Source organism: Lissotriton vulgaris, chromosome 7, assembly GCF_964263255.1.
Source record: "Lissotriton vulgaris chromosome 7, aLisVul1.2, whole genome shotgun sequence".
NCBI classification, from domain to species: domain Eukaryota; kingdom Metazoa; phylum Chordata; class Amphibia; order Caudata; family Salamandridae; genus Lissotriton; species Lissotriton vulgaris.
The window spans coordinates 930,072,768-930,085,536 of NC_141695.1; the positions used below are offsets into that span (position 1 = coordinate 930,072,768).

The 12,769-nt window shown below is 42.6% G+C and overlaps 1 protein-coding gene across 3 annotated transcripts in view; it reads left to right on the top strand.

Annotated features, from left to right (window-relative positions):
- The window catches only part of ARAP3 (ArfGAP with RhoGAP domain, ankyrin repeat and PH domain 3), a 541,910-nt gene that overhangs the window by 218,163 nt on the left and 310,978 nt on the right, over positions 1-12,769 (top strand). For all 3 annotated transcript variants that reach the window (XM_086931355.1, XM_086931357.1, XM_086931356.1), the window contains exon 4: positions 8,648-8,718. In XM_086931355.1, the coding sequence (XP_086787481.1) occupies positions 8,648-8,718 (71 nt within the window). The remainder of the gene's footprint in view (positions 1-8,647; positions 8,719-12,769) is intronic.

Below are 12,769 nucleotides of genomic sequence, written 5' to 3' on the forward strand. Positions count from 1 at the left end.
GTTCCCTTCCAGCACCTCCAGCAACAATACGGCCTAAGGCCCACTGAAACATTTCGCTATGTACAGATTCGACATGCACTATTGCGCGCAATCCCACCAGACACGGCACTCCCAGAGTCCTCACCCCTTGAGGATAGACTGCTCACCGAATACATGGAACAAAAAGCGACCTCACTCACGTATAAGAAATTAATTAATAACACGCCTGATCCCACACTCAAGCTTAAGGAAAAATGGGTAGCTGAGCTAGAAGATATGGATGAAACGGAGTGGAATGAGGCGTTGGCCTCCCCGAGGGAGGTGGGTATATCAGCAAGGTTCCGCCTGATACAGCTCAAGGTGCTCCACCGCACCTACTACACCCGCACACTGCTACACAGGATACAAAGGGCGCAGCACCCATACTGCCTGAGGGGATGCGGGGAGGAGGGAACTCTCCTTCACACGCTATGGGAATGTCCGCGCATATAGGAACTATGGCGCCAAATTATGCGCACGGTTTCTCAAGCCATGAAAGTGTCTGTGCTTCCGGAACCTCGCAGGTGCCTACTGAACATTTGGGAACCTACGGACCTGAACAGGTACGAGCAATTATGGGTCACCCTCGCAATGACGGTGGCCAAACGAGACATTGCACAGAGGTGGGGTGCTCCGGAGTTACCTACGGTGACGGGATGGGTAAGAAATATGGACCTTCTCATGATCAAGGAAAGGGCAGTATATGTGTTGAGAGCCTGCCCTCGTAAGTGGAACCGGGTATGGCTGAAGTGGAACGCTTATAGGGGTGACCCATGTGAAGCTTTGCCAGAGGGTGAGGACTCAGACTCGGAGGAGGAGGAAGACTAGTGGTAGTGGAGAGATACTATGAACGAGGGAGGGACCAGGGGGAATGTTGCACGCAATGACACTCTACACGAATTGCTGATTTGTTAACCTGTGAGATGGTAAAGCAGAACGTATGCAGACTCTGATATAGTGATGACGGTTGTTTGGTTCTAGGAGTAATGTTCATTATTCTTATGAGTACCTGCTCATGCACTGTAAGAGACATATCAGCCTTCTGCCGTGGAACTGCATGGGCGGGAAGGAATTTAGGGGACAGGAAGACGCTGGGCATGGTGCGGCATATATCTGTTTGTTAAACTTTTGACCATCAAGCCCTGCATGAACTCGATAACTGTTACTGTACTCTATGTTGCATACTATCCCCACCTGGGGAACTAGCTACAGTTATGTTACGACAATTGCAAATGACATACTGCTATTTCTTCTAAATTCCTGACAATAAAGAATTTATAAAAAAAAAAAAAAAAAAAAAAAAAGTGAAAGTGTCCATGTGCAGTAGCGTTTTCAGTCAGATAAAATTTCCCCAGGGGTCAATGGCCCAGTGATCAGTTTTATTTGCTCTCACTTGGAGCTGCAATTCGGCATGCCCGGGCATGTGTCAGCGGCCTGGCAGTGAGCAGATGTTTGGACGCTGCGGTAAGGTGGCAGGCTTCTGCGGCTCTCCTCCATTGGTGTGGTATGTCTTTTTGAGCTCCGGGATTCAGGTGCATTAATCAGTGTTCTTCTCCTGCGAGCCAGAACCCCCTACACTCCTCTAGTGCACACTGTTCCAGGGTGATGGCCCTTTTTCTCACCACAGCCCTCTCCTGGCTATGGTGGTCATGAACAGTGCACTCTGGGTGATGACCCCTTTGGGTCACAACACTGTGCACCCCTCTTCCTTGTCATAGCGCTGTACCAGGATGATGGCCCTTATCTTCACTGCAGCCTGTAACTGGCATACTAAGATCACGAGCAAGTAGTAAATTCCCAAGGCTTGTTTCACAAAATATCTTCTTGATTTATGATATGATGCAGACAGGAAGAGAAGGGTGCTGGTAGCTCTAAGGAAGATCCTGGGCGGAGTGCCGTACATTCTATGATTCCTAGTTATATACACATTCTAAATGATGTCAATGCAATCTTCTCCAAAGTTCTAAGTAGAAAATCATACAAGTTACTACACATCCGCTTCCCTACAAACAAAAACAATAATAAAAAAAATACTAAAATAAGAATTAGACAAAATGAAAAATAGCTAACTTAGTTACAAAGTCTTGTAACGCTTTGGGTGTATTAATGCGTCTACCATACCTTGTAACAAATGGAGCAGGTTGGCCTGAACTTATAGGACTATTATGACTAACAGGTTCATGCACACCAGATGGAACAGGTTCAGTGCTTGAGTCACTTGGTGTAATACCAGGTTCCGTGCTAGAGTCACTTGGTGTAATACCATGATCCATCAACACATCCGAACCAGTAACATCCTGTGAAAGACTGGCTGATGCAACACCATCTGACTCCAAATCAAAACTAGGACATAACCACCAGTACTCATCACATTCCCCTTCCTTTGAAATTTTTCCACACAAAGAACGCTGATCATGTGCGACTGCAACACGGCTCATGTGATGGACACTGCCATCGTCCAACATGACTGTATTCTTCATGACTTTAGAAACCAACCTGGGTTCCGAAAAGCAAGGTTGCAACTTCCTTTTAATTCTAACTAGTTGACCAGCCTCCAAGGTTACATTTTTAGTACCATGTTTAATGTTGAAATATGTTTTGTTTTTGCTCTGTGAATTGTAAATACATTCTCTTACTTTCCTGCTGTCCCATTCATATTTCCTACTCTTACCCATCCAACTCGGATTAATTTTGCAAGAAGGAAATCTCCCTCTCATTAAACCAAAAGGGCTTTCACCACACGTATCATGTACTGTAATTGTATATGACCATACAAGTTTGTCTAGTTCGGAATTCCAATTCTTCTACTCTCTGCTGGCTAACTGTAGCGCCTTGAGACCCTACGGGTAAGTAGTGCGCTCTATAAATGTCTTTGATTGATTGATTGATAGAGCACCCTTGATTACTCTATTAACTCTTTCCGCAACTGAATTGCCCCTAGGGTGATATAACAACGCCAAACATTTTGTGATTCTGGGCAAATTGCTTAATCTCCCCGTGCCTAACAAAAAAAATGAATGTGTATCCTCATGTAACGTAACTGGTGCTATGTAAAGCGCTCTGATACCAGATATGGTTCAGGTCAAGTTCGCGCTATATAAAACTCAGCAAAAAAAATAAAAAATCTTTGTACTATGCAAGTCGCTTCCATTAACCATTTCATATCATCTGATTTGAATTGCAACCCATTATCAGTCAGGATAGAAGCAGTTAAACCTTCTTTAATAAAGCATTTATCAAGAAATTGAATTACAGCAGAAGTGTTAACATGTTCCACAACCTTGACCTCAATCCACCTGGAAAATAGGTCGACTAGGACTAAAATATATTTACACAAACCATCCTGCCAGGTTATAGGTCCCATATTGTCCAAAGGTAAATCTTCCCATGGTAATTTGGGACATCCTAAAGAAGACATAGGAGGTTTGAGTGTCTTCTGACTTTTGTCAGCAGCTTCACAACTCACACATTCCCGTACTGTCCTTCCAATTTCTAAATCTACTCTGGGCCACCAATATAATGCTTTGACATTTTTCTTTGTCCTAGAAACACCTGGATGACCATCCAGATATAACCTGAATAACTTTTTGTTGCATACCTTTTGGAGGAATAATTCTTTCACCCCGACAAACAAACTCTCCATCCAGGCTCAATTCATCTCTGACCTCCCAGAAAGCTCTGATGTGTGGGTCCGTTTTACAATCATTGGACCAACCATTTGCAATTTTTCCTTTACAATCTTAAGTACCTCATCCTTTGCACTTCTTGTTGTCATTCATCCAAGTGTAAACCTCCCGATTCAGGAAAAATTTCCAGCAACACAAAAATCATTCCAAGAATTTTGATCCACTTCTCTAAGAGGTAAAGACATTCTGCTAAAAAAATCAGCAATGGGATTCTTGGCTCCAGGAACATATTGTACTTCATAAACAAAATCCTGAAGCCTCATGGATAATCTGGCGAATCCAGCTGAGGCTCTGCACAAACCCTCTGTTGTAAGCAACTTTGTCAAAGGTTTGTGATCAGAAAGAAGAACAAACATTTTGCCCCAAATAAACTTCCTAAAATGTTCCATGGCCCATACTTACACTAATGTCTCTCATTCGATGACAGAGTACTTTTCCTCACAAGGAGATAATGACCATGAAGCAAAAGCTATCACGACTTCCTTAGCCTGCTCAGTCAATTGTGAGAGAACTCCTCCAAGTCCAGTGCCACTTGCATCTGTTGTTACAAACATATAGAAAAATGGGTCCAAACCTTGTAAAGTAGGGGCATTGGCGATAGCCAGTGTTATATCCAGAAATGCCCTCTGAGACACAATACCCCAGACAAATGGTGCTTTGTTTTTCATTAACTGATGCATTTCATATGTTTTTTTTGAGAATTGATAACAAATTTCGAATAAAATTCTGCTAATCCTAAGAAAGATCTCAGTTCGTCTTTGGACTTGGGTGCGGCGAATTAACAATAGCTTCAACTAATTTAGCCTTGGGTTTAATTCTTTCATCACAGATCTCATGCTCTAAGTAAGTGACTTTAGTTTCTGCAAATTTACATTTGCTACCTTCAGCAACTAATCCTTTAATCCGTAGTATTCTTAAAACCTTCCTTAGAATCGAATTGTGTTGAGATTAATTCTTTCTCATGACTAAAATGTCCCCCTGAAAGACAACCACTTCAAACATATGACCAGACAGATTGGACATCAACCTTTGGAATACCGCAACCGCCGAGGCTAACCCGAACGACATGCGTTTGAATCTGAAACATCAAAGCGAGTGCAAAATTTGGTCAGATGTTTTCTTCCAGGGTCAAGGACCACCTGATGATAAGCGGAGGAAAGATCCAGGGTAGAAAAACATTTGGCATTGTGTGAAAGTGACAACATCTCATCAATTCTAGGAAGTGGAAATTGATCAATTAGAATATTGTTATTACGGTATCTTAGATCAACACATAAACGGGCCTTTCCATTGGCCTTGCGGGCAACAACCAATGGAGAAACCCATTCTGCAGCTTTAGCTGTTTCAATTACATCATTCTCCAATAATTTGTCCAGTTCACATTTAACTTCATTTCTAACAATGAAAGGTATATTGCATGCTTTATGTATTTTAGGTACGGCACCTTCCTTTAAATTAATTTTGTGCGCAAATCCTTTGTGTTCACCCATTTGAGCTGAAAAAACAGTAGGAAACTCTTCTAGTGCCCACTTTTTTGTATTTTCACCATCACATGAAAAAAGAACCTGCTCCTTGCTATTAGGGTAAAAAATGATGTTAAGATTCTTTTGGTCTAACCATCCTAAGACTGATATTCCTTCTTTAGCAACATATAATTTCCCTGTAGCGTGTCTACCTTTAAATCGAAAAACTAGCACTCTAAAGCCAAAAATGTCAATCCTCTCACCTTCATAGCTTTCAGGAGCAATGTCACTAGGTTCCAATCCACTGCCAATACACAAAATAAATAATTCCTCCCACACCAGTCTAGAAATGATGGTGTATGGGGAGCTCGAATCAGCAGCTAACTGAAACCAGGACACCACCAAGTGATACCTGACAAATGGGTTTAGAAGAAATATCAGCAATATTTAAAACAACATTTTTTTTTATTGCGTTTGTACTTCATCATCACTAGAAGAAGAATCACTGCACTGTTCGGTTTCTTGTACGCAAGCTACTTTGCTTTTATGTTTCTTCTGCAAGCCTTTGCAAAGTGACCAACAATGCCACACTCAAGACATTAAGAAGCTCTTGCTCGGCACCTGTCAAAGTTAGCAGAATAAAAACGACTTCAACATCTGTAACATACTAAATTACCTGTTTTTCTAGGTTCAAATGTTTCTTTTTTTTACCATCAAATATAACTTCTTTGTAATATTTAGGACTCATTTTCCCTTCCGTAATTAATTTATGATGCAAACAGGAAGAAAAGAGTGCTGGTAGCCCTAAGGAAGATCCTGGGCAGAGTGCACGTACATTCTATGATTCCTAGTTATATACACATTCTAAATGATGCAATCTACTCCAAAGTTCTACAAGCCTCTAACTGTCATACTAAGATCATGAACAGTACACTCTGTGCAACTGTCAGTTTGGGTCACAACCCTGCATGGCCAATGGACCACTTCTTGTCACAGCTCTGTATCAGGGTGATGGCGCTGATCTTCTTCTCTGACCCACCTGGCAACCGGGGTTGCAACAGCACCCGTAAGGTAGTGCCCCTTTGCGTCATGGGCAACAGCTTGCTTCTTGCCATAGCACTGTACCATGGTGACAACCCTGCACTTCAAAGTGGCTCCCTCTGGCAATTGGGATCTCAAACAGCAGCACTTGGACAGATAGACCGATTGGTGCAACATGCAATGCAGACCTAGAATCTCTGCTTCAGAGATCCACTGGAGGCCAGGAGAAGGCTGGACCTCATTCCCTCCAGGCGCTATTCTCCTACTCACAGGGTCTGCGGTCCTGGCAGGCAGGCAGATGCTGGTGCTCCATGCTTCAGGCCAAGTAGTTTGATTCTCCTGGACAGTGTCCCTTCACCCAGCAAGGAGACTGTTAGCCCTCAGCCCCCAGTTCTGGTCACAACACAAAGTCGTGCTGAGCATCTCCATGCTGATGTACAAATACAGTTTGACAAATTTGGTAGGTTCAAGCTCACCTTTTTTGTAATCCATTTCCAGGCATAGATGTGATTTCGTGCCTGAGTCTTTGAAGTTTGTGATGTGGGGGTTTACCCCGGGGATGTGTCCTTCGCCCAGGAAGCTGTCTGTCACAGCAGAAGCCACTCCAAACTTTATAGCCCCACACACAGATTATAGGTGGGACCAGAAGATCACATCAAGATGTCAAATTCACTGATATATGCATATCAAAAGGTCACCAAGACCCCCAGCACTATTCTTTACGATTTCCGTATCAGCCCTTTCTCCTCCTTGAGATGTGCCCAGGCTCCGTGAACCAGTGACCACAAAAGAGCTTAGCTCTATCTTCCTCTAGTGTGTGCCTCAACTAGCTATCAGGAATGTAAGCAATTGACAAATCTGTCTTGAATGACTACTCTGCATGCCTCTCTAAAGTTCTGGATTTCCCAGTATAGAACCCACAGACTTCCGTGTACCGTACCATACACAGGCACACATATATCTCTGCACACACAATCACAAGTGCCTGTGCAGCGCTATATACTAACATGATGTAGATCAAGGGTGATTTAGGTGCAGAGCAGCAGATCTTTACATGAGTGGGCCACTAGGCCTCACTCCACTTACACAAGTGAAAAGTCATGTTTACTTTATTGATCACTATGACAAAAAATGGTATAATGCCAACACCGCAATCATTCTACTTAACTCTGGCTTAAGATCAGCAACTCTTTACCACTACCAGGCTAATGCATTGTGTGGCCCTCCTTTTCTGACAAGACCGCAATCAGGGATCGGGCCTAAGTCATGGTGCACACGCATGAGCCGTGTTCACCTATGATGAAATATTGGCACCAAGGATCCAGTTATCACTAAAGCTGTGGCACTTAGGATTGCACGTCCATTACCATGGAGGGGACATTCTGCCCCAACAACGTTGTAATAAGATACCAGTGAAGCCATTCATTATTCAGTCCTCTCTCACAGGTGGCCACATGCACCAAGTAGACTATATTCAAGCTCCATAATGTTTGCTTGGTCTAGCACCCATTCAAGTAGCTTGACTGGTTGATGTGATTGAAAATAATGTTCAAGGTCAAGACATTAAGATCATTGTGGGTGGCAATTGTTATTTCTTTTCTCTGAGAATTGTTTGCTTGATTATGAGTGTTTTTTATTTTTTGCCTGAACGATAATCCATGCTTGTGGTCTCATTCCAAACATCATTACATTGCTTTTAACTTCTGACCCTTTAAAATCAGTCTTATGGCTTTGCATACTCAATTGAGGGACATAGGTACTGAATGCCTCTGTGTTCTCTCACATCGTTGCTTCAATTCCTCACTAAATGACAAATTCTAATCATTAGTTACCAGTGATCTCTGTGGAAGTAGAAACATTTTGCAGAGTTAGATGAAAACCTTTATGCAACTATTTCTCATTATGAAAAGCATGTCCATGGGAAGGTCAAGAAAGAAACATTTTAGGAACGTTTAAGCATTTCTAGTCATGTCAGCTTGTGAGGCAATATTGCTTCAGCCATTTGAGGCCAAGTATAAGTAGTTATGGTTGCCTACTACAATTTTTGCAATGAAATGCACTTTTATTTTTCATTAAAGCCTACAAGTAAATTTTCCACATTTTACTATAAACTGTATTATTTTCCTGATGTATTAAATGCTACCCCGTCATCTTGTTAGATGTTGTTCACTGGTTTTTTTTTGTCCCTTTGCTTAAATAGTTTGTTCTTGGGGAATTGACAGAGGCTTATGATGCAAGAACCACATGATGTTTAATTATATGCTTCAATCCAATAAGTGAAAGATTTTATGGCAATTTGTCTTACACAGAGTAGGGCCTCCTCTTTACTCATGTAGTGTGTTAGTTATGGGATCTAGAGAAGTTTCATAGTGGGACTGAGTGAGGATTTGTGGTGTTCAGCAATAAGGCAAGATGTTGACATGATTCTCATTTATTTAGTGGATGTGGAGGATAGCAATCCATACTGTGAGACTGTGTTATGCCGCACCCCACAGCAGGAGGACCATAAGGTAAGGAGATTGTTTACTGTGCTGTTGCATTTTGTGCATAGTATACGATGTTCCATATTTCATGTTTCTGTATTGTTGAATTGCTGTTTAAGGCCTACCACAGTCATTTTCCAGGTTCAATGGGAAGCACCTAATTTTTATGTAGCACGTACAAGTGGGCTGTGCTGTTCCTAACCACTCCTTATAAAGGCACAGTAAGCTAAAGTGACTTGCCGATGATCACCCAAATTAGTGCAGAGGATCTATAACTGGGTTTTCCAGCATTAATCTATATGGATTCACATGCTGTGCAAAAGTCCGCCCTCTAGTGGTTAGGTCTGGAATTGTTGTATTTCCTCTTTTATTGTTGTTGGTGGGCGTCGACATACCATCATTTGGTGTCCTATTGTGACGTTGACGGGCTTCCTCCAGAAGCTCCCACCTTTGGTCCCCATCTTCAGATAATTTTTTTCTGCCATTCGGTTTGAATCGATACAGATGGTGCTGGAGGGAAGAATTGATGAAAAATAAGGAAAAAACTTCAGCGGGACTGTGGTACAAGATTTCGACTTTCAGGACTTCAATCCAAACAGCCGGAGTCCGACTAAAGGTGGAAAACATTAAACATTAGATGACAATCTGAGAATGCGCATAAGGGTGCTCCCTGTGAGCGGCAATGGACAAGACACTGCTCAAGTTCTGCAAAAATTGTCATCACAAGTACGCTCAAAAAGATCAGCATCCGGTCTGCAATCTATGCCTACCTCTCGATCATCGAAGAGACGATTGCAACGCGTGCTCCGACTTCACCCCAAAGACGTTGAGGGTGAGAGAAAGACAGAGAAGAGCCAACTGTAACATGCATGGCCAAGGTCCACCACCATCGCTTCGAGACCTGGGCCTCTCCAGCGAAGAGAAAGATTCGCTGAAGGGCCAGAAGGTGACAAGGACAGAGACATCGCAGTCATGGAGGTCAAGAAGACTTCGAAGGAGGTAAGAGAGCCGTCAACCTCGAAAAAACTAGACAAGTCACGAAACACTGACTCTAGATCCACAAAGACCACCTCGGCTTCGAAGCACTCGACGACCGCAGTTGCATCCAAAGACAAACATTCTATCTGATCCAAGACGTCGAAAGACGGTCATGAAAAAGACACCTCGGAGTCAAAAAAGGAGAGGTCAAAAGAAGCCAGGAACTGCGTCCGCAAGCACGAAAAGGGCTGAAGGTCTCGACACTGAAACTCACGCGGATGAGATGGAAAAGAAGAGGAAAAGGGTGGAATCCAAAATGGCAAGTATTTTACAGTGCAATACAGATTTTGATGAAAGCTTGAAACAATTCAAGATTTTCACTTGGAAGTGGAGAAAGTTGTCAAGGAATTGATGCCTCCAACGACACCCGAAGAATTCTTCTTCAGAGAAGAGGGGAAAGATGAGGAACACACGTATGCGGGTTCGGAGAACTCAGAGACTCAAGGCCTGCAATGCCAAGATCTCACTGCTGAATCACCAGAGGAGGCTGTGGAGACATATCCTTTGAGGCACTCACCACCAGATGACATTGGGATGTACAATCAGGTGATAAAAAAGGCAGCTGAAACATATGGAGTGCAGCTGGAAGAGGAAAACCCCCAATCATGTTTTCAGTTAGAGACTTTGATGCCAACACAATCAAGGAATCAATTCCTTTCAATGCTGCCAAGTGTATTGGATCAGGGAAAGGAGGCCTTTAAAGAGCCTGCAACATTCAAAGCATTCACACCAAGAGGAGAGAAAACGTACAAACATTTCTCTAAGGACCCTATATACATCAGAGGGTCTGTACCAGCTGACTCTATTATTACTTCCACAGCTAGGAAAAGACCTAATGTACCAACCACAGTGGAGCCACCACCAGACAAAGAAAGCAAGAAGATGGACCTTGTGGGGAGAAAGGTAGAGAGAAGTGTGGCAAACCAATGGCACATAGATAATTCTAATGCACTACTGAACAGACATGCTTATCAACATTGGGAAGAAGTAGGAGAACAACTAAAGAACTTACCAGAACAGTTCCAAAGAAGAGATAGCCACTTAGTGCGAACACATGTTTGCAGTCAGCACTAGATGCAGCAGAAACATCAAGCAGACAAATAATGATTGGCATCATAGAAAGAAGATTCGCATGGCTGTGAATCTCTGGTTTCAAGCCAGAATTTCAAAGCAATATAATAAACTTACTGTTCAATGGTGAACAACTGTTTGGAAGTGTGGTTGACGACAAACTCAACCAATTAAAAAAGGTCAATGAGACAGCAAGGTCCATGGGCACCCTACAATTCAGAGGCATGCATAGAGGCACCCCTACAAGAAGACCAGCAGGTAGAGGTATCCACGAACCTACTTCTTCGCATATCAGCAAACATACCAAGGAGCAAGCCGGGGTCAACATCCAGGGCAGCAGCAGAACTGGCAGTATGAGCAAGGAAGGCAATCCTTTTGAAGGCGTAGCCATGGCAAAACCAGCCACAAGGAGGTGGACCACAGCCACAACTAAGTGACTACAGTCAATAACTTGCACAATCACCAAGAACAACACAGAGTTTGCCCGCAAGGACTCAATCTGTTCAAAAACAACATTCTGTAAGTTCACAGTTCCTCCAGCATGCTACACCAGTAGGAGGCAGACTCAAACTTTTCCATCAAAAATGGAAGGAAATCACTTCAGACAAATGGATTTTAAACATAATAAAGTATGGTTACTGCATAGAGCTAAACAAACAACCTCCAAACAGGAGACCAAACAAAAAGATACATTCAAAAAGGGAATTATCTCAGCAACTCCAAAAGGTGCAGGAACCTCAAAGAAAACATGCAATAGAGCATGTTCCACACAAGGAAAAGAACAGCTGAATTTACTCCACGTACTTTCTAATTCCAAAAGTAGATGGAACATTACGCCCAATATTAGACCTAAGGTTTCTAAACAAATTCATAAAAACACAAAGATTCAACATGACCACTCTGCAAGAGGTAATACCTTTATTGCAGAAAGGAGATTACATGGCAACCATAGATTTAAAGGATGCATACTTACACATCCCTATGAACAGAAGACACAAACATCTGTTAAGATTTGTTGTCAACAAAACACACTACCAATTCAAAGTACTGACATTCTGACTAAAATCATCACCAAGAGTGTTCACAAAGTGCCTAGCAGCAGTAGCCGCTCATCTGAGAAGACAAGGAATTCATGTTCACCCATACCTAGACGATTGGTTAGTAAGAGCAAGCTCCTACATTCTCTGCAAACAGCATATACAACAGGTGATAGAAACACTAGTTCAACTCAGTTTTTCAATTCATTGGGAAAAATTTACCAGAGCCGGAACAAATAAAAGTGTTCTTAGGTGCAGAAATAAACAAAGTGTTAGGAAAGGCATTCCCAAGCAGACTCATCAAACCAGCAGAGGCAACCTCTGACAGTGAGAACAGTGGTGAAACTACTAGGAATGATGGCTTCATGCATTATTTTAATTCCCAGCATTCGATTTCACATTAAACTATTTCAAGAATGTCTCCAGGAACAATGGTCACAGGCAACAGGGAGTTGTGAGGTTCTAGTGGTTGTCACGCAGACAGTTCATCTGGAGGTAGCATGGTGGAACAAATCAAACATAGCACAGGGCAGACTTTTCACACAACCAACCCCAACATGTGCCCATAACAACAGATGCTTCCTAGATAGGATGGGGACCCCACATGAACAACCTCACAGTGAGGGTATTGTGGACACAACAAGATGCAGTGAAACAATTCAATATCTCACAGTTAAAAACAGTGTTCTTAGCCTTAAAAGCATTTCAGAAAGAGCTCTACGGAAAGAAGGTGTTGATACAAACAGACAACACAACCACCCTGTTTTACATTAACAAGCAAGGAAGAACTCAGTCTGTAGAACTCTAAACTCTAGCTTAAGAGCTTTGGATCCGGGCAATTTCAAGGAACATGGACATAGTAGCAATACACCTACCAGGAAAGGAGAATGTAGAAGCAGGCAAACTGAGCAGACACACATCGTCATCCCATG